This window comes from Chelonoidis abingdonii, chromosome 23 (assembly GCF_003597395.2).
Source record: "Chelonoidis abingdonii isolate Lonesome George chromosome 23, CheloAbing_2.0, whole genome shotgun sequence".
In the NCBI taxonomy this organism is placed as follows: Eukaryota; Metazoa; Chordata; order Testudines; family Testudinidae; genus Chelonoidis; species Chelonoidis abingdonii.
In genome coordinates this window covers 8,050,991-8,075,337 of record NC_133791.1, presented here as the reverse complement: position 1 = coordinate 8,075,337, position 24,347 = coordinate 8,050,991, and the positions used below count along the sequence as shown (strand labels likewise).

The 24,347-nt window shown below is 46.4% G+C and overlaps 1 protein-coding gene across 1 annotated transcript in view; it reads right to left on the bottom strand.

Annotated features, from left to right (window-relative positions):
* Nucleotides 1-2,354: 2,354 nt before the first annotated feature.
* C1QTNF12 (C1q and TNF related 12) overlaps nucleotides 2,355-24,347 on the bottom strand; it is a 39,109-nt gene continuing 17,116 nt past the window's right edge. Inside the window, exons 3-8 of the mRNA XM_032779990.2 lie at nucleotides 23,664-23,775; nucleotides 21,989-22,170; nucleotides 16,585-16,693; nucleotides 14,821-14,911; nucleotides 4,079-4,157; nucleotides 2,355-2,453 (exon numbers count right to left, since the gene is read on the bottom strand). Coding sequence (XP_032635881.1) covers nucleotides 2,355-2,453; nucleotides 4,079-4,157; nucleotides 14,821-14,911; nucleotides 16,585-16,693; nucleotides 21,989-22,170; nucleotides 23,664-23,775 — 672 coding nt within the window. The remainder of the gene's footprint in view (nucleotides 2,454-4,078; nucleotides 4,158-14,820; nucleotides 14,912-16,584; nucleotides 16,694-21,988; nucleotides 22,171-23,663; nucleotides 23,776-24,347) is intronic.

Sequence of the window (24,347 nt, the reverse complement as noted above, 5' to 3'; positions counted from 1 at the left end):
AACAAACAAAAAGCCAAGTCAAACAAGCCTTTTAGTTCTATGACAAAATAAATATTTCAACTCCAATTTGCCACGATCAGTGAGATGGTTCATATGTATAACACCACTTTGTACGGCACCACACTCAGTGAGTATGCTGCAGCAAGACACGCATGAAAAAGCCCTGTTGAGTACAAGTATTCACACAATATAAAATATGGTATATGGATATATGCTTGCTTATAGGCTACTCGTCTGGGCTACCTGTACTCTGTCTTCACCGCTTGACTGATTCATTTCCATCAAGGCCTGGTCCCAGGGACCAGCGTATTAACGTGCACTGAGAGGATAACAGTGTACAACATGCATTGGCAGCTGATATCTGTCACAGAGACAGTCTCATACGTCTGTAGACAGGCCTGGGACAGACTACCCCCCTCCTCCCCATATGGAACTCTGCTGACTAAAGGCGTTGGGGAGGAGTTTGCTATGACAGGCCGGGTTTTCCAATTCTTTACTGCTTTTTAATATGCTCATAGCAAACTCCTCCCCAACGCCTTTGTGCTGGATATTTTTTTCCCTGGGATTAGAAAGTAGTTGATACAAAAGAACCAATTTCTGTTCTACCGCAACTTTTCCCACAGTGCCTTAAATCGATCAGCTGTGTGCTGCAGCCTCACTGGAGCATGGAGGCTCATTGATTATCTCCTCCCATAGAGCCAGCAGAGGGAGGAGTGGACAGTGTTTCTGTAGGTATCAAAAAATGGCATCCGTGGGTTCTTTGCGTTCATTGCTTGGTAAAGACGGTGGTAGATTAGACAAGTACAAGACCCCCAGACTAGGTATTTGGAATCTCTAATTTATTTTCCTATCAGTTCAGATCAATGTTAAAAGGCCCATCGATCTCATTCTTTGCCTTGCCAGTGTCTTTTTAGTGTCATCTGGCAGGGCCATTTTTCTATGGAGTTTGCATTAGCAAAACATCCAAATCCCATCTACTGATGCTGGAATCAACATCCAGGTGCATCCAATGAACTTTTATGTGCTTCAGAGGTTATCCAAGTCTCCAGATCATGGGTGAAATCCTGGCCCCACTGAAGTCAAAACTCCTATCACGTGCATCAGGATTTCACACCTTAGCACCAGGGAACACCGGAATTTGGGAGGAGCAAGACTGATTAAGGCACCTACCTTTCCAAACTGGGGTGTGGACAAGCCCCGATCCTGTGACCTTCTCGTTTGGTGCCTTCCAGGTGACATTTACAAGGCCTTTGAAGCACTTAATACCTAAAAGTACAGAATAGGTGGGTCCTAAATGATGCCTTCTATAGGGAAGGGAGTTGCACTCCTCCTTGTTGCTCAGATACTTTCATCAGTTCCATCACCAAATTAGCACCATACAAAAAGACAACTTTCACATTGCCAGTCTGGGGCCTCTGGCCCCCAGCCTTTCCCAGGCCTGTTGGCAACCAGCAACTGTGCTCCTGACATGTTTACAATTTAATACATGGGGCCCGGGGGATGCTGCATGTATGGATGTGACTAAAAATACATATATATCTTACTAAAACATAAGAATATAAGGGAAGCGGAGAGTTGGCTAGAACTGTTGCCCTTGCTTGTTTGTCTGATCCTAACATAAAAAAGTAACCACGCAGCCAACATGAAATGCTCGCCTTTGTCACAAGATTCAGGAACTATTTGGAAATAAAGTAACAAGGTCGTTTCAGTCCTTGGGCCCCCAGAATTACACTGGGCAACACTCAGGTCTGATGTTAGATAAAGCAGTCAGCATGCTGTGTATCAGTCATCCAGGAGTCAGGACACAAAGAGGGGGCTTTCAACTTGTCCAGAGCGTGACATCAGCAGAGTTTGCTGGCAAATCCCTATCTTCTTCCCCCCAAAAACACAGAATCCATCCTGTTTGTTTGTTTGGTTGGTTGCTTTGTTAGCGAGTTTGCAAAGAAACTCAAACAAAACTCATCGATCCCCAAGCGCACCGGATACAAGCTCTATTGTGTTATACAGATAGTTACAATGTAACCCTTCCAGACATTGGTATATTGTGCTGTGAGCTTTTAGTGAAGCACAGACAATTTAAATAATATAGTTATTTTTTTAATTATTATTATTATTATTATTTAAAATATATTTGTAGGCAGAACTGATGTAGACATTTAAAAGCAGCAGCCTTTGAAAAGCAAGTTGAGTGTCTGCAGAAGGAAAGGCTCTTTACTTCACTGTATTAAAAATAGACGCCAATAGGTAACGAAGAAGTCCTCTAGGGTCAGAGTAAAGGGTTCTTCAGTCAGATATATGTTGCAAGGCTCCTTGAGTCATGTCCTTCCTCACCCAACCTGTGGTGGGGATTCAGGTTAGACGCCCATAAACATGCCCATGAAATCTGATCCATTCTGAATGGTGATGGGGGCTCCTGCACTGTTGTCGACAAATATGGAGGTGTATTGCCCAGCCTGTATGTTCAAAACAAAAGGGGGGAAAGGAATCAGATACAGCTATCCAGTGTGTAAGGGAAAGCGAAAAGCAGCAAAGGCTATTGCGAGGGTGGACTCGGGACACCAGAACATGGTGGTTTCAGGGAGCTGCTCAAATATTTTCACTGCAGTATTGGATTTCTAGCTTGTTACTATTCAGTTCTATTTATACACGTGTCTGGGCTTGACATGATTAGAGTGTGGAAGTAGTATGGTCTAGCAATTAGCACAGCCAAGGAGAGATAGCTCAGTGATTTGAGAATTGGCTTGCTAAACCCAGGGTTGTGAGCTCAATCCTTGAGCGGGCTACTTAGGGATCTGGGGCAAAATCAGTACTTGGTCCTGCTAGTGAAGGCAGGAGGCTGGACTCGATGACCTTTTGGGGTCCCTTCCGGCTCTATGAGATAGGTATATCTCCATATATATATCAGATGACTATTCCTTACTCTGCTACTGTCTTGGTGGGTGACCTGGGGCAGTTGGTGCTCTCTGCCTCAGTCTCCCTTCTGTGAAATTAGGATGACGATACTTACCCACATTGGTAAAGCCCAGGGAGATGGCTGGATGAAGAGTTTATGTACTTACTATTATTAATATCACAGTTTATATATATGGAGATATACCTATCTCATTAATTTAATTTAAGATTAATTGTGTGGTTAAAGTTGGGAACTTGGACCCAGGAGAATAGGTTTCTGTTTCTAGCCCTGACACAGAGTCCCTGGGTGACCATTTAATTCCATGGTACCTTAATCCTAAAATGAAGTTAATAACACTTCCCTACAACGTATTGGTGGAAGGGAGGGGAAGGGAGCTGGGCTGAGAATCTTAATTCAATAATGCCTATAAAGCATAGATGCCAACTCTGTGGGTGCTCCAGGACTGGAGCACCCACGGGGGAAAAAAATTAGTGGGTGCTTAGCACCCACTGTCATCTGAGCTCCCCTCACCTCCTCTCAGCACCTCTCACCAACTCCTCCCCCTCCCTGTTCCGCAATGTGCAGGAGGTGCTGGGAGGGAGGGGGAGGAGAGGAGACAGCGCACACTTAGAGGAGGGGGCAGAACTGAAGAGGCGAGGTGGGGGTGGGACGTTGGGGGAAGGGGTGGCCAGGGCTGGAGGGAGGAGCAGGGCAGGAAGGGGCCAGAGTGTGGGGTGGGGGACCGGGAAGAGGTGGAGGGGCTGGCTGGTACAGAACCGGGGTGGGAAGAGGTGGGGAGGAAGTGGGGGCTTGGAGGAAGGAGTGGAGTGGGGATGAGCCTGGGGCGGATGGGGGGTTGAGCGGATGGGGGGTAGAAATGAAGTCATTGCCTACACTATAAAGCACTCTTGCCCAACCCCACAAAGGAAGCTAGGAGCCTAAATACCTTTGTGGGTTTGGGTCTCTGTGATCCCACCAAACTCTGTGAGAGAGAAAAATGTGTGTGCGTGTGTGTGTGAAATAAGCTTCATATAAGCTTGAAAGCTTGTCTCTCTCACCAACAGAAGATGGCCCAGTAGAAGATATCACCTCCCCCACCTTGTCCCTCTAATATCCTGGGACCAACACAGCTACAACTGCATTGGGTACTGAATGAGTGCAGACCGTATTATCATGCCCCCTTACCTGCAGCTGTAGCAACCCATGCACATAAACAGTGAAGATCTTGCTGTTACTTTCCAGACCAGCAATAACTTCCAAAGATCTAAACAGCAGCCAAAGAAAAACAGAATATGCACATTAACTCAGCCAGTTAGTCACATCAGCTAAACACCTAAGCAGAAACAAAGACATCCAGATTAAGTCACAGTCCTCCTCTTCTCATAGAGCTTCCACACTCCTGGGGGGGACACCAGTGTTGGCATAAGTATTGCTATGTTGGATCAAACCTGTGGTCCATCTAGGCCAGGTGCCTCAGAGGGAGGTGCAAGAAATCCTGGAGTGACAGTTAGGTGATAACCTGCTCCCAGGAAAATCACCTCCAACCCCGCCAACCCGATTAGTTAGTGGCAGACATCTACAACAGGCCACTTGAGGAGCCCTACACAGGTGTGAAAAGTAGCAGCAGGAGAAGAGGAACTGATTAGCTACCTCCCAGCTGAGACCTACCAAGCCATTAAAAAGCCAGCAAGTGGCTCAGCTTGGGGAGCAGATCAATGTCCAGAAAGCCAGTTAAAAAGCATATGATCTGGTGCAGTGGGAGGGTTTGATCTATATGTCAGCCAAGATAGGGATAAAAGGAAAAATGTGTGTGACAAGAGATTTTTTTGAGGACTAAACAGGTTAGAGTACGGAAAGTCTGTAATATTGCCTATGGCACGCCACAGGGGAGTGTTATCCGCCCAACCACATTTAATATTATGATAAACAATCGCCCCAAAAAGTGTCACAGCAGCCATAGGTATCACCTTAGTTGCAATATGGGTCAAACACAGGAGAATTAAAGGGGCTGGAGAAAGAAGCAATGAAGTATTCAGGGAGGTCTCATACTGGGGAGCTGATCGAGGATCTAAAACAAATGGAACGATCTTCACTAGGAAAAAGACTAAAGATGAGCGTAATTGATCTCTTTATGGAGAACAGGCAAGTGTAGTTAACAGTTTTAGTTTCTGGGTATAGTGTTTGATAATAAACTCACTTGGAAGGGCTATATAAAAGTATTACAAACAAATGTAAAGGTAGGATTCATCCGCTTAAAAGTATTGCTGGGATTAATTGGGAAACAGATAAGAAAGTGCAAACACAGAGCATTAATAAGATCAATCATAGATTATGGTGTCAAGCCTTTAGTTCTGTGACCAGAGCGGAGCTTAAAAAGTTAGAGTCAATTCAGGAAATGCTACAAATTGTATGCGGTGCGTTTCTTATAACACCACTGTGTGCAATGCAGGTAGCTACTGGAGAAATGCCTACCAATGTGAGAGTGAAAAAGTTACAGCTGACATTTTGGGCTCAAGTTAAGGGAAACAGTGCAGATAAGAATATTGGACAAATATAGGAGGAATGCTGGGAATAAAGCAGATGAAATGTAGCCTAACGTAGTAAACTCCTTCATGCTCAGAGGGTTAAAATGTAGGTAAAACAGTTATGTGAAAAGGAAAGACTAGAAGAGATTGAAATCTATAATTATGGGGCAGTAAATTATACCTGGAAAATTGTCTTTCCGGACGTGAGTTTAGAATCATATGCTATAATAAAGGGAAAGAGAGCCATTCTATATGACAGGTAAAGTTTATCCATTTATATATGGTAAATGAAGTCACCATTGCTAAATATTATATATACAGACGAATCTTAAGTTGAAAAAAATAAATTGAACGGGAGCAGCCTTTTGCATCCCTGAGACTGGAGTTAAGAAATCTAAAAGAATATCTAATTTTGTAGCCATTATGATAGCTGACTATCATGTGAACCGAGTGAACATATTACTACCAAGGATTCCAGCACGTGTAGGGATCCTTGCAAAAAAACGGCAGATAAAGAAGTGAAAAATGCTTTAAAACATGGAGACGCTGATATAAAAAGATTCCTTTGACCAAGCAGGAATTTAGAAGCTTAGTTTAAAAAAAAATTAAAAAAAAAAAAAAAGCTAACAAGAAGGAATGACATGAATTGTGGACCAAGGAGATGAGAGGAAGATGATAGAGGATAATGTGCAACTCCAAAGTTCAGAAAGGATCTGTGACATGCTCATATTTAGACTAACTGGTCATGATGGTCTGAATGATCATTTATATTTATCAACTAGACTCAAAGTTGGCTGATGGAACATGTGTAAGGTTAAGAAGCAGCTGATCTCCTGAATGCAGGGAGTGTTTCCAGGAAAGTCTCTTTAGGAAGAATGGAGACACTTTTAAGGTGATAGAACATACTGTCTGAGGCTTCAGAAGAGTATCTGGAAAGTGAGGTAACATTAGAAAGCTAGACTATGGTGTTTTTAAGGGTATAGAGGAGGGTAAGAGTGCAGTGGCATGAATGTCTGAGGAATATATTATTTGGTGGCAGTTACAGACTTAGTAGATGATTCTGCTTCACCCTAGGGTATGAGAAGTAGAAAACAACATTTGGGGAGCAGGAGTTGGGAATCTGGTATCAGTAGCTGGCCCTGGAGCAGTGGGGAAGGGCCTCTGGGCCCTGCAGCTTGATTTGCTCAGGGGTATAGCTTTGTTTTGGCATTGCGTTGTGAGTTCTGTGTTTAAAGAATCCAACTGTGCCCTGATGGAAGTGCCTGAACAGACTTGAGGCACAGCGTTCCTTCTTCCTGGGCTAGGGAGTTAGGTCAGCAGCCCTATACAGGCCCTTGCTCTATAACTGCAAAGCAAATTTGATTGCAATCACTATTTCTGGCCCTCTAAATGACTCTCAAAAATGTCCAATTCTGTCCTGAAGGGGGCTTTCTGCAGCAGTCAGTACAATAGCTACTCTCTTAATAGCCATGCCTACATGACTCCTTGCACTAAGTGCACATTTATTTTCAGGGTGTAAAAAAAAATTTGAACATTTCACAAATGACACAAGGATATTGCAATGGAATTCTGACTGCTGTAGGTAGCAAGGAAAAATTTACTGCTTGCTATGGGACACATTGCTAGTACTGTTCTAGTATTCACATACTCATGGAGGTCCATTGATCTCACAGCAAGCAGCTGTTTTATAGCTGAGGAAAGTGAGGCCCGGAGAAGGAAAGTGATTTGCTCAAGGTCACTCAGTAGGTTAGTGGCAGTGCTAGGAACAGACCCCTGATCTCCGGAGTCCCACTTCCGTGCCCTACCCATATGACCAAATGCTCCATTGAAGGGGTGACTCAGAAATAACAACTAGTTTCTATATAGCAGCTGTACAACTCAAAGTGCTTTCCAAAAAAGGTAAGTATCAATCTCTCCATTGTATAGGGCATTACTTGTTCAAGATTACAAAGCAGGTCAGCACCACAGCCAGGAATAAACAACCCAGATCTCCTGAATCCCTGTCCAGGACTGCACTGTCTCTCCCAGTTCAGAGCTGAACCAATACCTAAGTATAGTGTTACAGCAGCAGAGAAAGGCGTGAGCTGCAGTGCCATCCTCCAGATGAAATCTGAAAATACACCCTGTGGTTTCCACTGGAAACACTATTGTTCCTCTCTTGAACCATCATGCTGTGTTGCTATTTGCTCTTAAATCGCTGCCTCCTTCCGCCCAAGAACCAGCTGCATTTCAGTGATGAGTGAAATGACTCTGCTTCCAATGGGCTTGTCAAGTTTGCCAAGCACTATGGGTGGGAGGTTCTCTAGCATCCTTTTATTTCTCATTGTTTATTAATGGCTTTGTAGGTGTGAAGGTCACAAAGAAAGTATGTCCATGGAAAAGACAGTGTTCTGTATGGGAGGCTGTTCTTTGGATGGGAGGAGTGTGTTGGCCTGGGGTTTAATCAGGCCCATACGTTATGGACAGCAAATCATTTTCAAGGGCCAGACCATCCTCTGAGTGCCAATACGTCAGAGACTGTTTGGAAAACTCTATCACCTAGCCAGCATTGTCCTTCCATGTCACCCTGCATGCTGTAAAACTCTCCCTAAGAGGAGGTTACAGGGATAACAGGTCAACCCATGGGAGCACAGCTCCATCCCAACGGCATGTCACGGAGGTAGGAAGCAGGACAGAAGCACATGGCCTCCGCCTGACTGGATCCTCCTAGATATGCCCTGTTCAGTGGGTAGCACCTCCGGCTTCTTCCCCCAGGAGGCCAACACCACCTAGCTTCTTTCCACAGTGAGGTGAAGAAACACAGTGATTGCCAACACGTGGCTTTTCCAGCCGCCTGATATGGAGATAACCTGCATAGGGGAACTATTTGGCCCAAACAGCACAAATCGCTTGGCACCAAGAGCCAACTAGGGAATTACTTCTGTGTGTCATATACTACCAAATACCAAACCTGGGCGGGAACTTTCCTTAATTAATCTGTCTCACACTCCCTCTCTCCTCCCCTCCAAGTGTCTGCCTCCCTCTCTCTCTCTCCCAGTCACAGCTGGAAGCCCCCAGGTTCTTTCAGCTCCCTAAAACAAATGACTGCATAAGCAGACATCCCTGGCAAATTCCACGGGCTGGCTCCGGTAGCAGTTCAGCCAGTACCAGCAGAATGCTCGTCCGAACAGGTCCCATAATGACAGAAACGTTCCCGTACCCCTCCGCCTATTCTCTCACCACTTCAAGGGACAGTCAGGTTCTCACCCATTGTCAGAAAGCGAGAACAGCCACTGCTAGAACCTGATGTTTGCCAGGCTTTGTCACCATGGCTGTAGAACTACCCTGAGGGGACAACCATTTTCGACACCATTTGAAGAGGGCCCCAGTAGACGCTCAGTGGAAACACAGCTCTGTCTCCTACGGGACATGGCCCTACAGGAGCTTAATCTAATCTACTGAGTGGTGATTAAGCCTTTGATTAGTTCTGATTAAGCAAGAACAAGGCAGCAGTCATGGCAGCTGCTCCTTAGAGCCAAAGGCCCTCAGCATGTTATGACCCCACTCTTGTAAAAAGGACCCTTATGCTAAGCAAGGCATCCCACCAGCCTCAGTGGGACTGTGAGTGTGGGTGGGTCTTCTTGCCTTGTGTGGCTCCTCTTTGCAGAATCAGGGCTTGTGGCCATAAATTACATCTGAAGACAGCCTGTGATATATCCTAGAAAGTTGCAGTGCTCTCAATGACATCTGGCCTAGTTTCCTAGTTGGGGGAAGGATTAGTCTGTGGCATGCTTTGGCTAAGTTCTCAGAAAAAAAAAACACCCACGAAAACAAGGCAGCCATGCACTAGCTTTGCTAGCTACAGCCATGTTAGAAAAGATCTGCTGTTGACAGACATTTTCAATACTCGATTGCTCCTCGCATAGCTGACGCTGTAGTGCGGAGAGACAGACAGACAAGGTCCTTGAAGGAGGTGAGTGAGCCTCCCTGATGAAAAGCACTTTGTTTTCCCTCAAGACAAGTGCCTTCATCAAAGCAGTCAGAAGTATGGAGAACCTGATAAGGGAGGAGAGCTCCCCACCCCTCTTTATTTTTACAAATGGTTATCTGTCTTCCCCTCTCTAAAAGGCATCAGTGACAATCAGGCCCAAATGCCCATGGCTCTGAAACTATCAAGCCTTTTGAATAAACAAGGATAACTGCGTCATGGGCCTAATAAATCCAAAAGGGACATTGAGTAAGGAAAGCTCAGTTTAAAATAGGGTGACCAGAGGTCCTGATTTTATAGGGACAGTCCCGATATTTGGTACTTTGTCTTATAGAGGTGCCTAATACCCCCCACCCCCTCTCCTGATTTTTCACACTTGCTGTCTGGTCACTCTAGTTTAAAAACAACTGAACACATGACTTGGGAAATCCAGGACAGCCCCATGTGCACTAGGAACTGGAACTGGAAACGGAACTCAGCTGTTCCAAGAGAAGCAGGATGGTCCAGTGATCAGGGTGCTGATGTGGGGCTCAGGAGACGTGGGTTCAATTTCCTGCTCTACTACAGACATCCTGCCTAGAGCAAACCACTGCGCCGGAGATGAAAAAACGGAGATAGTCCTATTTCCATGCCTTACCCCAAGGTGCCGTGAGGGTAAACACAAGAAAAATTGCGAGGCTCAGGTACCATGAAAACAGGGCGCCGGATAAAGTCCTTAGCTCCATCTTCAGCACTATTAAGAAAGCAACTCATGGGAACAACTGGCACCCCAGCATTGTAGTGGAAGTAAAAATAAGTTTTTCCCCCTCAGAAAGCAACACAAATAGGCTAAGAGTTTCAAATCTCTGAAATTCCAGCCATTGACACACACTTGAAAAATACCTTGGCCACCACTCTGGTCCATCCATCAGGGACATTTTCCCACCTAATAAAAATATGTGAGATACAGCGTGATGGGCAGTCACTGTGCATAAGAGTCTCAGGGCTAAAGGGATCAGTCCTGCTTCCAATATGATCAGTAGGGAGGGGACTGTAATAAGACAGCAAGGATCAGCCAAGCTGCAGGCTGGGAGAGAGATGCACTTAGCAGAGCTGTATGAAGGAAGCTTGTTCAGATGCCTGATTCTAGCTGGTGCCAGTCACGCACATACATACAAAAAGGTGTGGGATGTGGGTCCAGGAGTGGGAGGCTCTGAGTCTTGCAGCTGCCCAGAGTGGGCCAATAAAACATTTGGAGGAGACATTTTCCCTAATCCCACATTTAGGCCCCGTCAGCTCCTCACTTTTCTGAGCCCTGAAATCAAGAGGAACCACTCTAAAGCAGACTGCAGAATAACGTTGCCCTGGTTAGCAAGATCCTCGCCTTCCCAACAGGCCAGCGGGTGTTCTGCACTCATCGTTACCTTGATTATTAATGGGTACTTGGGCACCAACCGAGTCTTTTCCACAGGCCAGTGAAACACAGGAGTGAGACCTGGTATTTATGATATGAGGCTTCATTTCAATTTAATTCTCTAGTAAAGCTGAGGTGAGGTCGATCCCATTTACGACCATTCCAGGCACACAGCAGGGAAAGTGGAGGTTCCACCTCGGCAACACGTTTAACGGCATTAGTGGCTTTAAAGTCACGCCCGTAAAGTTGTTTTATTGACACATTTTCAGTGCTCTAATTGCTCAAGTCTTGCTACAATTTGGGTGAATAGTGCAGGTGAGCTGGGGTGGGTCTCTCAACCCTGGAGAGCTCTAAATAGGAATCCTCCAGCGATGAAAAGTGACCTCAATGAGCCCTGAAGGGGGCTGGCTGCCCTAGGGGAGAAGCACTGCCATCTGTTGGGCGAAATGCCAGGCCTACCCGTATGTTTGTCAGGTCCTTCTGCCAAGTTCTCTGGAGAGAAGCCTGCCTTTTCAGAGACAAAGGTTGTCAGGGCCTTGGTGACTCGTTAAGCTGGTGAAAGTGGTGCCCGTTTCTGGGCGCACGCTTTGGGTGCCCTTCCTTACGGCCCTGATCCTGCAAAGAGAATGGTGCAGATGCGCTTCCCCGCACCCCCTAGATTCAATTAATTGTTTTTCCGATGCTCTTCATTAGGGGCGATCTAGGCCTACTAGCGATGTAGGCTCTTAGGAGTCCATTGACTTTCTGAGAGACGTGGGCTCCTAAGTCACTTGACAATGGGACTTGGACTCCTAAATCACTCAGGCATGTTAGAAAATTCTACTCCCAAATCTTTTTATTGTATGGCTTTTTATTTCTGTCGCTGAGGAACAATATGACATCTCTCCTAAGTCCTCCCTGGTCTGGTATATACCAAGGGGCTGCTGAATTTAACAATCCTTGGCACCACACCAAGACTTAATGCTCACTCTGAGTTATGGGTGATGGGGTCTCTCTGTGTCTTTATCCCAGTGACCATGGATGCCTGGGGCGGGGACATGCTTTTATATAGGTCCTGGCACATTTAGCATCAGGAACTATCACCTTCCGTTCTACACTCACCCACCCTCCTGATCGGTCCAGCATTTTGAAGGACAGCGTCATTGAGATGCTAAGCTCTCTGCAGATGGGATACAGGTGAAATAACAAAAACCTTGCTATCATAGTCTCCCTGACCCTGAATTAACATGCTAGCACCACTAGGTGCGTGTGCAGTGAAGTCTGAGGGATGAGTCTGTGGGAGGCTTTCCTCGGGCAGATTGATAGGGTCGTGAGTCGGGTCGGGTTGGTTATAATGATAACTTGTACATCCCCAGGGTTTAGCAGGGCACTTATGTTATTACGTTTATGAAGTAGTTCATGGGTGTGGGTTGTCTGATGGCAGGGCAGGAAAGGAACTCTGTTCACAGCTAATAAAACTTGTAAAAGTCACAGCAGTGCCTGTATTTCAGACCCATAATCTCATTCCTGCCTGCTGGAAACACTGTCTTTCTGACACTTTTATATCATTCTCTCTACTCAGCACCCTTGGCCAAATTCAATTCTAGCCCATTTTGTCTATGATGCTTTGAATATTTATTTAGGGATACATCGTGGTTAGCGCCATCCATTGAAAAGCAGTGAGAGCTCATGGGAAAATTTACACAAAGCTCAAGATTCTGACAAATCTTCTGTTCAAGGATGGATCCTATTTCCCAGGGGATTCTTTGGGCATAGAATTCATCCCTGGTGAAGTCTAGTTCACAAGGATTTCCAGACCAGGTCAGATCATTAGTCCATCAAATCCATTATCCTGCCTCCAGGAGTGTCCTGTGCCCAAGGATACAGATGAAGATGAATGGACATCTCCATGTGCACGGCGGGGAAAGAGGAAACATGCTTTCATGTCAGCTAATCATCCAAGATTCATCGATTTTAAGGCCAGAAGGAAACATGTTGATTATCTAGTCTGACATCCTCTGTAACACAGGCCGACAACATCACCAAGTAATTCCTACATCAAGGGCATGGCTTCTGGCTGAACTAAAGCTTCTCTAATTCATATGAAATGTACCCCTCCGCAGAGGATCAGTCCTCAAAATAGGACTTAAGTGGGGCATAGCCCTTGTGCTGACCTGCCCAGGGATGAATTTCACCCCAAGCGATTAGTCTTAAAGATCAAAGCCACTTTTTCTCGGCTGAAGATCACAAGCTTCTGATTGGTGCCGGGCACCTCAATCCAATAGGAAAAAAGTTTATTTGAGGTTTTTTTTGGTAAGGCTTTCTCCTAGGGTGGAGCATTCATTTTTTCAGCAATTATGGAATGGCAAAAAGCCTTCCTGGAGCTAGCAAAGCTGAGAATCTTTGGGAAAAGGCACCAGCCCAGTAATTCTCTCTCAGTTCTGAGGCAACAAAAACCAGCTCTCTCTCTGCCACAACAAACAACACTCATGAATGTACTGACTGGGGCATGTTTTTGCGTATGTGCTTATATAACCCCCACTAGAAGATCACGGATCTTTGTCCTTCTTTAGTGACTGGTCCATAGAAGATGAAAAGAGTCTACTAGCGCTGCCAGCTAGTGGCTCAAGTGGTAGAAAATCATGTTTTTAAAGCTGAAGGGGGAAGCTCCTCTACTGCATGGACTTAGTACCACTTGCCTGTGCTTCAGCCCTTATGTTACTAACAGAGGTTCTATGCTTCCTGATGTAGTAGGGGACTCGATATTTGGAGCAGGAGGATTTGAGTTCTAACCTTGCTGAGAAGTTCTGAGTGACTATAACGTACAGCCTAGAGATACTCATGAATTCCCAGGTGACCTTGGATTCAGAACTTCCATAGAAGGGCAACCATAGCATTATAAAATTACCAGCGACCTCGCTTTGCGTAGCAGGGTTCTGCAGCCCCAGGTCACTGCTGGAATGCTGTCCTTTTGACTGAGTGAGAGGTTGGTGAGCAGTATCCCACGGCTTTAATAACACATCCCTCAGCCATCCCAAGAGAGAGTGCCATTCAGTAACAGAGGCAACATGTTATGTCTATCAGCTCATTTGGTAGGACAGCAAGGCTGCTGCTCCTTACAGGCAAGAACAAAATATATTACAGTGTCCACCTGCCAAGTTTACCTGGGCCAAAGTTCCCTGTTAAATTTCCTGTCACTGCTTTTATTAGGGCCGATTCAATAAACCCATCTCACGCTCGTTTTCATCAAAGTCTGAAATGTCTTTTGGTGAATTTCTTGAGGGCTTGTAAAGGTCCCACATGGGCAGTGATGAAAAGCAAAAGCCTCTATTGTCTAACGAGCAGATCAGGTAATACGTCGGGCCGCTCCAGTGAAAACTGCCACATGGATGGATTTACCTCAGCCTTGAAGAGGAGTGAAAAGCTCTAGGGCTATGGAGAAGGTCAGTTTCCTTTGTCTCGTCTCACTCAGCAGCAATATGGAAATTTTGCAAAATTTTGGCAAAATTCCCACCGACTTCAAAATCCTGGCCCCATTGCTCATAGAGTCCATGCATTCAAATTCATTAACTAGCCCACAAAGGCTCCCAGTGTTGCTGTGAGAAAGGGAAAGATAGTTACACCCTTCTGGGCACAGGGAATTGGAGTGACTTGCCCAGGGCCAGGTAGCACATCAGTAGCATACCCAGGAGAAAAGCCAGGGATTAAATTCAACCCAGGTGTGATTCTATTGACTTCAGCAGTGTTACACTAGGGATAAATTTGACCTCAGGAATCCTGATTTGGAGTCCCCTCCCCTGCCACTAGACAACACTGTCATAGCTCAGGATAGCCTTGAACCCTGACAGCACGGAGGAGGGATGAGTGCTTTATTGGTTAGGAGATCCAGGGGTAATAGCCATTCTGTTTATTGAATTTGAAAGGATGAACACCTTTCAAGATGCTTGGTCCAGTAGGTTTTTGATCTGTCCCTCATTCCCAGAGGGTATCCGTGGCATTTGCCAAAAATAGCTGAGAAAGGAGCAGTTTGTGACAGGTTAAGAACTGCATTGCAGTGACTCACGTGTATCGATGACAGAGGGATTCGATGCAGATCAGCACACGGACGTTGTCTCTGGCCCGCAGCTGCACTTTGCTCTTTAGCTCACTGTGGTCTTGGAAAGAAGCAAACCATGAAAATAAAGAAAGAAGAAAACTCCCTCTACAACAGGACAAATCATCAACCACGTTAGGCTGTAAGCAGCACGTCATGGCTCCATAAGAGAAGTACCCCGCTGGTTTCTCATTGAAATACCCTTTACCACTGTTGAGTGAATAGGAGGAAAAAGCATCAGTGAACATTTTGGTGGGTTCTGAACGTCCTTTCAATTTAGCTGTATTTGCCTCCATTTCCACATGCCCACCCCGTGCTTTCCACGTGGAGGGCAAGTTTTCTTCATATGAAAGTGAATTTAGGGCCTGTAACAGAGATTTGGCTGATTAAGAAACAAGATGTATTTTGGGCAGCAGCAGAACAGCTGATAAAGAATCCGAGCCGCCCAGGCCGAGAACATACTGTGCCATTCAGACAGTGAATTCACACAGCTATTCTCAGAGAAGAGTTCTCTGAGCAAAACACATTCATACAAAAGCCCTGCCAGCAAATTCCAACTGGCAAACAAATGAATCAAAGTCGTGATCTGCTGCCCATGGACACTGTGCTTTCTGGAGAGTCAACTGGGAAATCTGACGAAGTAGGTATTCACCCACAACAGCTCATGCTCCAATACGTCTGTTAGTCTATAAGGTGCCACAGGACTTTGTCACTCTTAACTGGAAAATCGTTCACTATGAATAATTCATCCAGCTCTAGCCAGCACCAAAACCCACGTAAAGGTCTGATGCACTGTTATCTATAGAGAGGCAGAAAAAGCAATGAAATGTCTGTAGAGTTATAAAATGCCAACCCTTTATCAGACTGCACCATCCTATAGTAGCAGAGAGGACTGTCTGTAACCCCTGTGTAATACAGTGGCAAACTGCGTGCCATGCCCCCATTAGTGGTTGGTCTGCTAGAGAAGAGGTGGGCAAACTACAGTCCACGGGCCACATCCGGATTGCGGGACAGTCCTGCCCAGCCCTTGAGCTCCCGGCCGGGGAGGTTAGCCCCGGCCCCTCCCCTGCTGTCCCCCATCCCCTGCAGCCTCAGCTCACCTTGCCGTCAGCGCTCTGGGTGGTGGGGCTGCAAGCTCCTGGCAGGCAGCGCACCGGTGTGGCTGGCTCTGGCCAGGTGGTGCAGCTGCCAATCGTGGTGCTCTAAGCAGCATGGTAAAGGGATGGGAGCGGGGGAGGAGGGTTGGATTATGGGCAGGTGGTCCCGGGGGGCAGTCGGGGGCAGGGAGTCTGGCAGAACCCGGGGTTGNGGGCAGTTGGGGAGGGTCCTGGAAGGGAGCAGTCAGGGGACAAGGAGCAGGGGGGATTGGATGGATTGGGAGTTCTGAGGGGGGCAGTCAGGGGGTGGTAAGTGGGAGGGGACAGATGGGGGCGGGAGTCAGGCTGTTTGGGGAGGCACAGCCTTCCCTCCATAGAGTTTCAGAACCCCGATGTGGCCCTCAGGCCGAAAAGTTTGCCCACTCCTGCGCTAGAGGATAACACCCTACTGCTGCTGCCACCTAATGGAGTTACTCTGCTAGCTCAAGTGGTAGAGGTCTGTATGATACTGACGACTCATGCCAATGGGTGGTCGTTACACATGTTTCAGACTGAATAGCCTCCATGAGGCAGTCAGTGGAGTTCCAGAGTCCCTCACCATGCTAAACTGGAAGAGGCTCCAGTGGACAACACTCACCGATGTGGACGTTGGCTGAAAACTGGTAGATGCCAGACACAGTTGCTGTGAAGCGCCCAGTCACCAGGTTCAAGCCTGATCCCCGGAGGAAAGCTCCTTTTGCCAAAGGCTATGGGGTGGGGGAAAAAAGAACAGCAAACCTTCAACTGTTGAAGAAAACCCCCCAGCAATCTGAACCATCATTATCTCTACCCATCGCAGGGAGAAAAAGAGTGTGTGAGCGAGGAGCAGGTGAGCATGAAGGTTGGGAAGGGTTTGCCAGGCCTCTCCTTCCCTAGAGACTTATCCTATCATGAGCAGGGCTCTCCCTCCATGTGGATTTAACACCCAGGAAAGGGGAGGATTTAGCAGAACCAGTCAGTATCAGGTGTAGGGTGGCTGAGCTCTGTGCAGGTTTCCCCCATGCAGCTCTGTTAATGCACCTTGGCCCAGACTCTCAAAACACCTGCTACTCTAGTACTGTATCCTGCCTTCCAACACCAGCTTTGCCAATGCATCTCAGTCCTTACCTACTGCCACCCCCCATTCCAGTCCTTGAGGCCCCTTCCCTCTGCCAAGGACTGACGTCTTGAACTTGTAGCACCCCTACTATTCCAGTCCTGGGACTCCCTTGTTCTCCCAAGTCTCCTGATCAGCCTTACCACTGCTACAGCAGTCCTGGGTCTCTGCAGTGTCAAGCTGTGTGTGTGGGTTTTGTGAAGCAGACACAGAGGAGACAATAACACAGGGCACTCCAGAGGTTTCCTACCACTCTAGGCTTTGATAAGACAGGACTGATTCTCTCATGCCATCAGCCCTGCACAGCCTTGCTGAGTTCTTACGGAATCTATATTTAGCTTCATTTTCTTCTGAGTTTGGATCCGAGAGGAAAATAGCAGGCAAACTCCAGCAAAGCACAGCGTCTCCCGGCGCAAGGAAGTGGTCTCAAGTCAGACTCACAGTGAATTATCTGATTTAAGCTAAAATAAACTCAATGCGACGTGTTTATTGTTAGTTTTGGCCCACTCAAGATCAGTTTGGCTGGAATCAGGGAGAATCAGAAACAGCTTTGAAGAGCCAACAAAGCAAATTACTCAGAGACTCTGCCTCTACCACAAGGGCATTATGTGAAACTTAAACGCGTCGGGACAAGCACTATCACCATTGCCTCTGCAAGGTTTATATAACCCCATTCTAGCTGGCAGAACAGCTGCTGGGGTGTCCTGGTGCTTATATATGTAAATACATGCACTGAGTTATCTGTACACACATCCGGACCCAGAGAACTAAGGAACCCTGACAGAACTGAATTGCCTGGTGTTTGTGCTTATGACTTTACACTAGTAGATCTCTCCCCAACATACACTGCCAGAGTTGCCATCACAGCACTGATTCCAGATCCCTTTCAGTATAACAAGGAAGAACTGTCCAACAGAGCTGTAAACACCCCAGGGACCTCAAATGCCCTCCCGCCCCCAACCAAAATAGCCGGGAAAGGAACGCCAGCTTTCCCAGCGGACTACAAGGCCTGTTTGTTTGGCCTCATCTTTGAGGCGACAGAATGGATAGGCATGCTGGTATTTGTATGAAGAGCTGCCGTGTGGTAGAAGGGTTGACCCGAATGAAACATGCATTGGAGTTGGTCATTTTAAATCCCTGGCGGAGCATACAGAGCCCGCAAAGTCTTCTTATTGTTTCTAAACAGAAAAAAAAATAAAAACCGATTGAAATAAAAATCATTCACTGCATTTCTCTAGTGCGAGTCACTTGTATTTCCTAGATCTCAAAGCGCTTTACTCTCTCTGGTGCTGGTTTTATATCAACGTTGCCCCGTAGTCTTTGACAGAGTGATGCCTGAACTATACTGCTGTAAGTGAGAGGAGAATCAGGCCCTGTGTGTGTAGGTAGAACTGAGCCTGGGAGTTTCTCCATTCCTTTCTCATTAAAGCAATTAAACTAACAGAAGAAGCAACTTAATTCCAAAACCACTGGCTGAATTTGGAAGGCAATTGTAGGCACCAGTAAATTACTGCTGTTAAAACATTCCTGTTTCTTCAAGTCCTCTGTGGCTTTGTTACTCTTTGTGAGGGGAAACAGACAATATGGAATGTTGGGAAGGAAGAGGACTCATTGGACAGTATGCTTCAGCAAACGCCACACCAATTATAACTCCCTGCTGAGTTCGCTGCCTGACATTAGCACGACTCATTTCACAGCTGCCATAATTGCTGCAGGGAGTAATCCCCGAGAAATTTGCAACTTGCTCTCAGTTAATTTCAACAAGCAGCCCCAAAGCATGTAAATAACAAGCTAGTGCCAGTCCTCCTCTGCAATCCAAACTCAGGTTCTCTTTCCCCCTGCCCACACCCACTGTGTAATTTACTTGCTGGTGAGAATAGGGAATCAAGCATTGTAGGATTAAGACATAGGCTGGGTGCTGCCCAATGGAAAGATTTTCTTTTTAAAAATTAAATTGACAGATATTTAGAATAAGAACACAGAAACTAGTCTGTGAAGCAGACACAGCAAAGCACTGCGAGCCCTCTGTCTGCCTAGCCAGTGTAAAGATTCAGCTGTCAGAACGAGTTTAGCCTGACTGCAAAACTTGAAAGATAGCAGGATTACTCCTGGATCTACCCAAGGCTTCTTATCACAAGGGGCACCCTCTTAGCCTTGGTGAGTCTGGCATCACTCCAGCAATGTTCCCTGAACCTCAGTCAATCCAGATGTAAAGCCAAAATTTCACTGCACACTACAAGCTGTGTCTGATCTAAGCTTCCCTGTGCAAAATACATTACCCAGCAACGCATCCAGGGGAGGCAATAGTCTTGGGAGAGCAGAGTGCTTGGAGCATTGTAGACAGGATGCTCAGAGGGAGGGGAAGAAATACCACGCACTCATCTCAGATGCTGTAGGACTGAGGGCACTGTAAGAGCACCAGCAGGTGTGTGTGTAAGACCAGGGAATATCACTGGGGAATAATTACAATACAAAGGGATGGGACTTAGGAAGTCTCTGCCTCAGGGAGAAGAAAGCTCTGCTGCCCTTTGAATGCACCCCAGGTCAGGAGAATGGAGGCTCCAGTCTCGAAGACTTTAGAACAGCTAAGTCCTGATCCAAAGCCCAGTGAAACCAATGGGAGTCTTTCCATGACCTTCAAAGGGCTTTGGGGCAGGAGCTGAGTTGCTCCCTCCCCACTTTAATTGGGGAAGCTTGAGTTCTTAGCTCTACGAAATCGGTGACAATGGGCTTCCTTCTTCTCACCCCGATTGCCCCAGAGATGATGCTCTCCTCACAGCAGGAGCGTCCACCACCACCAAGAGCAGTACCTTACAGCCGTGGCTCGCAGCCTTTCCAGACAGCTGTACCCCTTTCAGGAGTCTGATTTGTCTTGCGTACCCCCAAGTTTCATCTCATTTAAAAACCACTTGCTTGCAAAAATCAGACATAAAAATACAAAAAGTGTCATGGCCACACTGTTCCTCACAAATTGCCCCCTTTCTCATTTGACCATATAATTTAAAATAGATCAACTGAAATATAAATATTGTACTTACATCTCGGTGTATAGTCTATAGAGCCATATAAACAAGCCATTGTCTGTATGAAATTGTAGTTTGTATTAACTTTGCTAGGGCATTTTATGTAGCCTGTTGTAAAACTTGACGAATATCTACACGGGTTGATGTACCCCTGGAAGACCTCTGCATACCTCTAGGATGCACGTACCCCTGGTTGAGAGACATGGTCTTAGAGCACAAGCTAAACCCAGGCGCTTCTTGTCCAGAAGCTGAAATGAAGCGTTGGCACACAGAGGCCCATCTGACCTGCCAGCCCTCCCACATCAGCTCCAGGGCCAGGAGTAACCAGACTTGATGATAATAAGGCTTGGGAAGCCCCAGCCCACATACTGATTGCTAAGAGGTCTATTCACATTCTCACTCCTAATTCACGAGGCAGCACATCTGTCTCACTGCTTCAAGTACAACCTTGCTCCTGTGCCAGCACCTGCAGAAAATCTGGGCAGCTGTCTCACTCTGCCTCAGAAATCACCACTGCAGGTCTGCAAACTGTGTCCCTAACCCTGCAGCCCTGAAGAGTCCCATTAGCTATGGGACTACTCAAACTAATAAGATCTGTTGGATAGGCTCCTTCATAGACCGGAGTCTGTATAGCTGCCATGAAAATTCAGCCATTTCTAGAGTGCAGCAGAGTCACTAATTAACAGCATGAACACACCTGACTGTTGACTGAGTGACTGATGGCAACCAACAGCCCTACTTGGTGCCAGATAAGACACTTTAAGATCTCGGTCGGGCTCTGGAAAATGACTCTAAAAATGGCATCATGGAATTGCATGTCCATTGTGCCTGCATCAAGTTTGCGCAATAGTAAAATGAGAATAATTAGCACTCACTCCTGCCTTTGCAGCGAACACGCACGCTTTACATAACCCTTCCATTTACAAATCATTTATAAAGGATTCATAGATGTTTTAATACATGGGTAATCATTGCCAACAGGTTGCTTATAACCGTGGTTTAAAACCATCAATAGCACCTCCTACTGACGGCTTTGTAACCATCGATAACATGCTGCTCCTATCTGTACTATCCCTATAACATTGATTAACCTTTAATGACCCTTTCTAAGCCATTTATAAATGGGAGCTTAGTCTAAAGTGCGTCCTATCTAAAAGACAACGTCAAATGCTGATTTTTGTAACAGTGGGAGCCATATATTCACACCAGGGGCCTGGAAGGCCCAGGAGGGTCCTTGCTGCCATTTTCGGGCTTGCCTACACATGAAAATTATTCCAGGATAGGGTAAAATGTGAATATAAAATGGAACAGATATTCCTGATTAACTCATTTGGAAAAAGGCACTTTCATTCTAGAATAAGAGTGTCCACACATGGAGTTATTTAAGACTAGCTATTCCAGACTAACTCCATGTGCAGACAAACCCTTATAACAACTACTGGAAGGCAACCAAAGACTAGAGAGATGAGCATGGTATAAGAACCTAGATACAACAGAACAGAACAGAATCAGCTGTAATAAAGATTCGACAATGGGGACTTAACTGACAATTGTTTGGACGTAAGAGGTGAGGAAGGGGAGGAGTTTTAGGATCAAAGTAGGCACTCGGGAAGCAGATATAGTGCTCACTCTTGTTCGCTATGAAGTCAATGACAAAACTCCCCATTAATTTCAACGGGGGTAGAATCGGCCATGGTGGGTGAGAAGATGCCACTTCTCCCAACCATGACCAGCTGTTAAGGCAAGTGCTCACTTCCAGCAGCCAGGCTGGAGATGGGTTCCTGGGATCAGCTCTCCCTTTCTCCATAAGAGCCCTATGGATAAAAGGAATCACAGAAGAGCTCAGCAGGACAGTGCAAGTGCAGGCTGTGACATTGGCTCACCGACTGGAAGTTCTGAAGTTCGACCAGAGTCTTCTTGTCCACAATGACCTGCCCTTTCAGTTTGCAGTGGAACGCTTCCTCCACCCGTTTGTAGGGCGAGGTCTCCTCCAGTGACAGCAGGAGCGGGGGCAGTTGGCTGGGGTGGGCTGAGATAGCCAGAGATGCCCGCCGTTCAATGGTTTCTGAAGAGAAAAGAGATCACATGGGAGGCCAACTTGGATTTGGATGGAGCAATCCGAGCAGCAGCAGGGGACGATTTTTCTAATTTACACAATCTGAATAAAAACTTGTTTTTTTAATATTTCTTTACACTGAAGCACTTTTATGCTGGCAGCCAATGATATTCAGACATATCTCCAAAGCCATCTCATTGTCCCTCCTTCAAATCCTCCCTCAAAACTCTCCTTTATCATGATGCCTACAAAAAAAAATTGACAATGGCTAGGAAGCTGGTTTGCTGAGACCACTGCCTGGGATGGTCTTATTTCCTTGTGCTCCTCCACCAAGCCTGTCTTATACTTCTGTTATAAAGTCTTTGGGGCAGGGACCATTTTTTTGTTCTGTACAGCATCTACCACAATGGGATCCTATGTGTTATCGCAATACAAATAATAAATAATAAGAAGAGGCCTTAACGTGGTCGGTATAAACAGACCTGCTACATCCTCTAGTCTATACATCGTTCCCTACACGTGTTCTCCAAAACTTTCTCCAGTCCTAATTTAAATGATCCAGGTGAAGGAACTCTCACCACTCTCCTTGAAACAGACCATTTCACTCTAGAACCTTATTGCAGTTGCTCTGCCTAAGAAGGTACATGGCTTAGCTCTGTGTTGCAACTCTCATGAGTCTATCGCTAATCTCACAATGTTAGGGGTTGTTCCTGAAGCACCAGTTTCTGGCCTACTTGGGACCATGGAAAAATCTTCACCTTCCTTTTTGACAAATAAGTATGTTTCTAGCCCTCATGGTTGCAGGGCTAAAACTTGAAAATGTGACCCAACTGTACCCTGATGCTTCCAAATCCAGAAGGTGAATAAACAAAGTCCACAATCTTCCCCCTGCCCCCACCCCCAGCCTTATGATGTTTACACCTGTCTCCTGATTTCTGAATACTTGTCATTGGCAATATTGTTCATTCCGTGCTGTTACACTTAACTCAGTGGTTCTCAAACTTTCATACTGGTGACCCCTTTCACACAGCAAGCCTCTGTGTACAACCCCCTTATAAATTAAAAACACTTTTTTACATATTTAACACCATTATAAATGCTGGAGGCAAAGCGGGGTATGGGGTGGAGGCTGACAGCTCATGACTTCCCATATAATAACCTCATGACCCCCTGAGGGGTCTCGACCCCAAGTTTGAGAACCCCTGATTTAACTGGACCATCCTAACCCATTCCTCTCCCCAGTAACATTGATGGGAAGAGGGGAAAAGGCTGAGCGACTTAGGCCCAGATCCTGCAACCTTCTGCACACAAGCTGAGCTGAGCACCTGCCCAGAGCCCCACTGGCTTTGTGAACTCATGTTAGCGGTATTTAAGCACACGCTTAAGCACTGTGCTGAAACGGGGCCTTACGAGAGGAGCTCCCGCTAACCTGGGACTCGGCTGTAGGTGCCACATTTGCGGGCAAGAAGGAGAGACAGACATGCGGCTCCAATCGCTTTTACCTTTTAGTATCTCCTTGAACTCCTGCAGCAGGACTTCCTGGGTGACTTCGGCCCCTGGTGCTCCTGGAGGTCCCTGGGGGCCCGGCGGCCCTGGGGGCCCAACAAGGCCACGCTAAGAAAGGAGCCAAAAGAAGACAATGGGAATCAGATCCAGGCAGTAACTCTCAGCAACACACCAAAGGCCCCCTTGAAATGAAGAGCTGCATCCTGCAAAGCTATCAGTCACCTGAATAGACCTTCACCACAGGTTCAACTAAAGGTCTGGTGTGGCACCACGATCTTGTGCTGGCTTTCTGCCCAGCAGGTAATGCCACCCAGGGATCTATTCACCTGACTAGCAATGCGAGTAAGAGGTTGCAAGGCCAGGCCCTTACTTTGGGTCTCTGGAGACTGAGGGGAACTTGGGTTTGCTGCTTCTGTTTTTACCTTCGAGCATCACTGATGGTAGCATGTCATCAGACTTTTGGGGGCTGGCTTTGTTAATTTCCATGTGTGCCACCTGCTGGCTCCCTGGGGCAGCAGCAGAGCCACCCTATTACATAGCTAAATAAAAGCAATTAGACGTGGCAGAATTTTTAATCTATTTCAATTTTTACGGTTGTGGGAAATTATGGAGAGGGTCCGACCATAATTATTTAACGGCAGGAGATGTTGAGATCAAAAAGTCAAAGCTACCTAACGGGC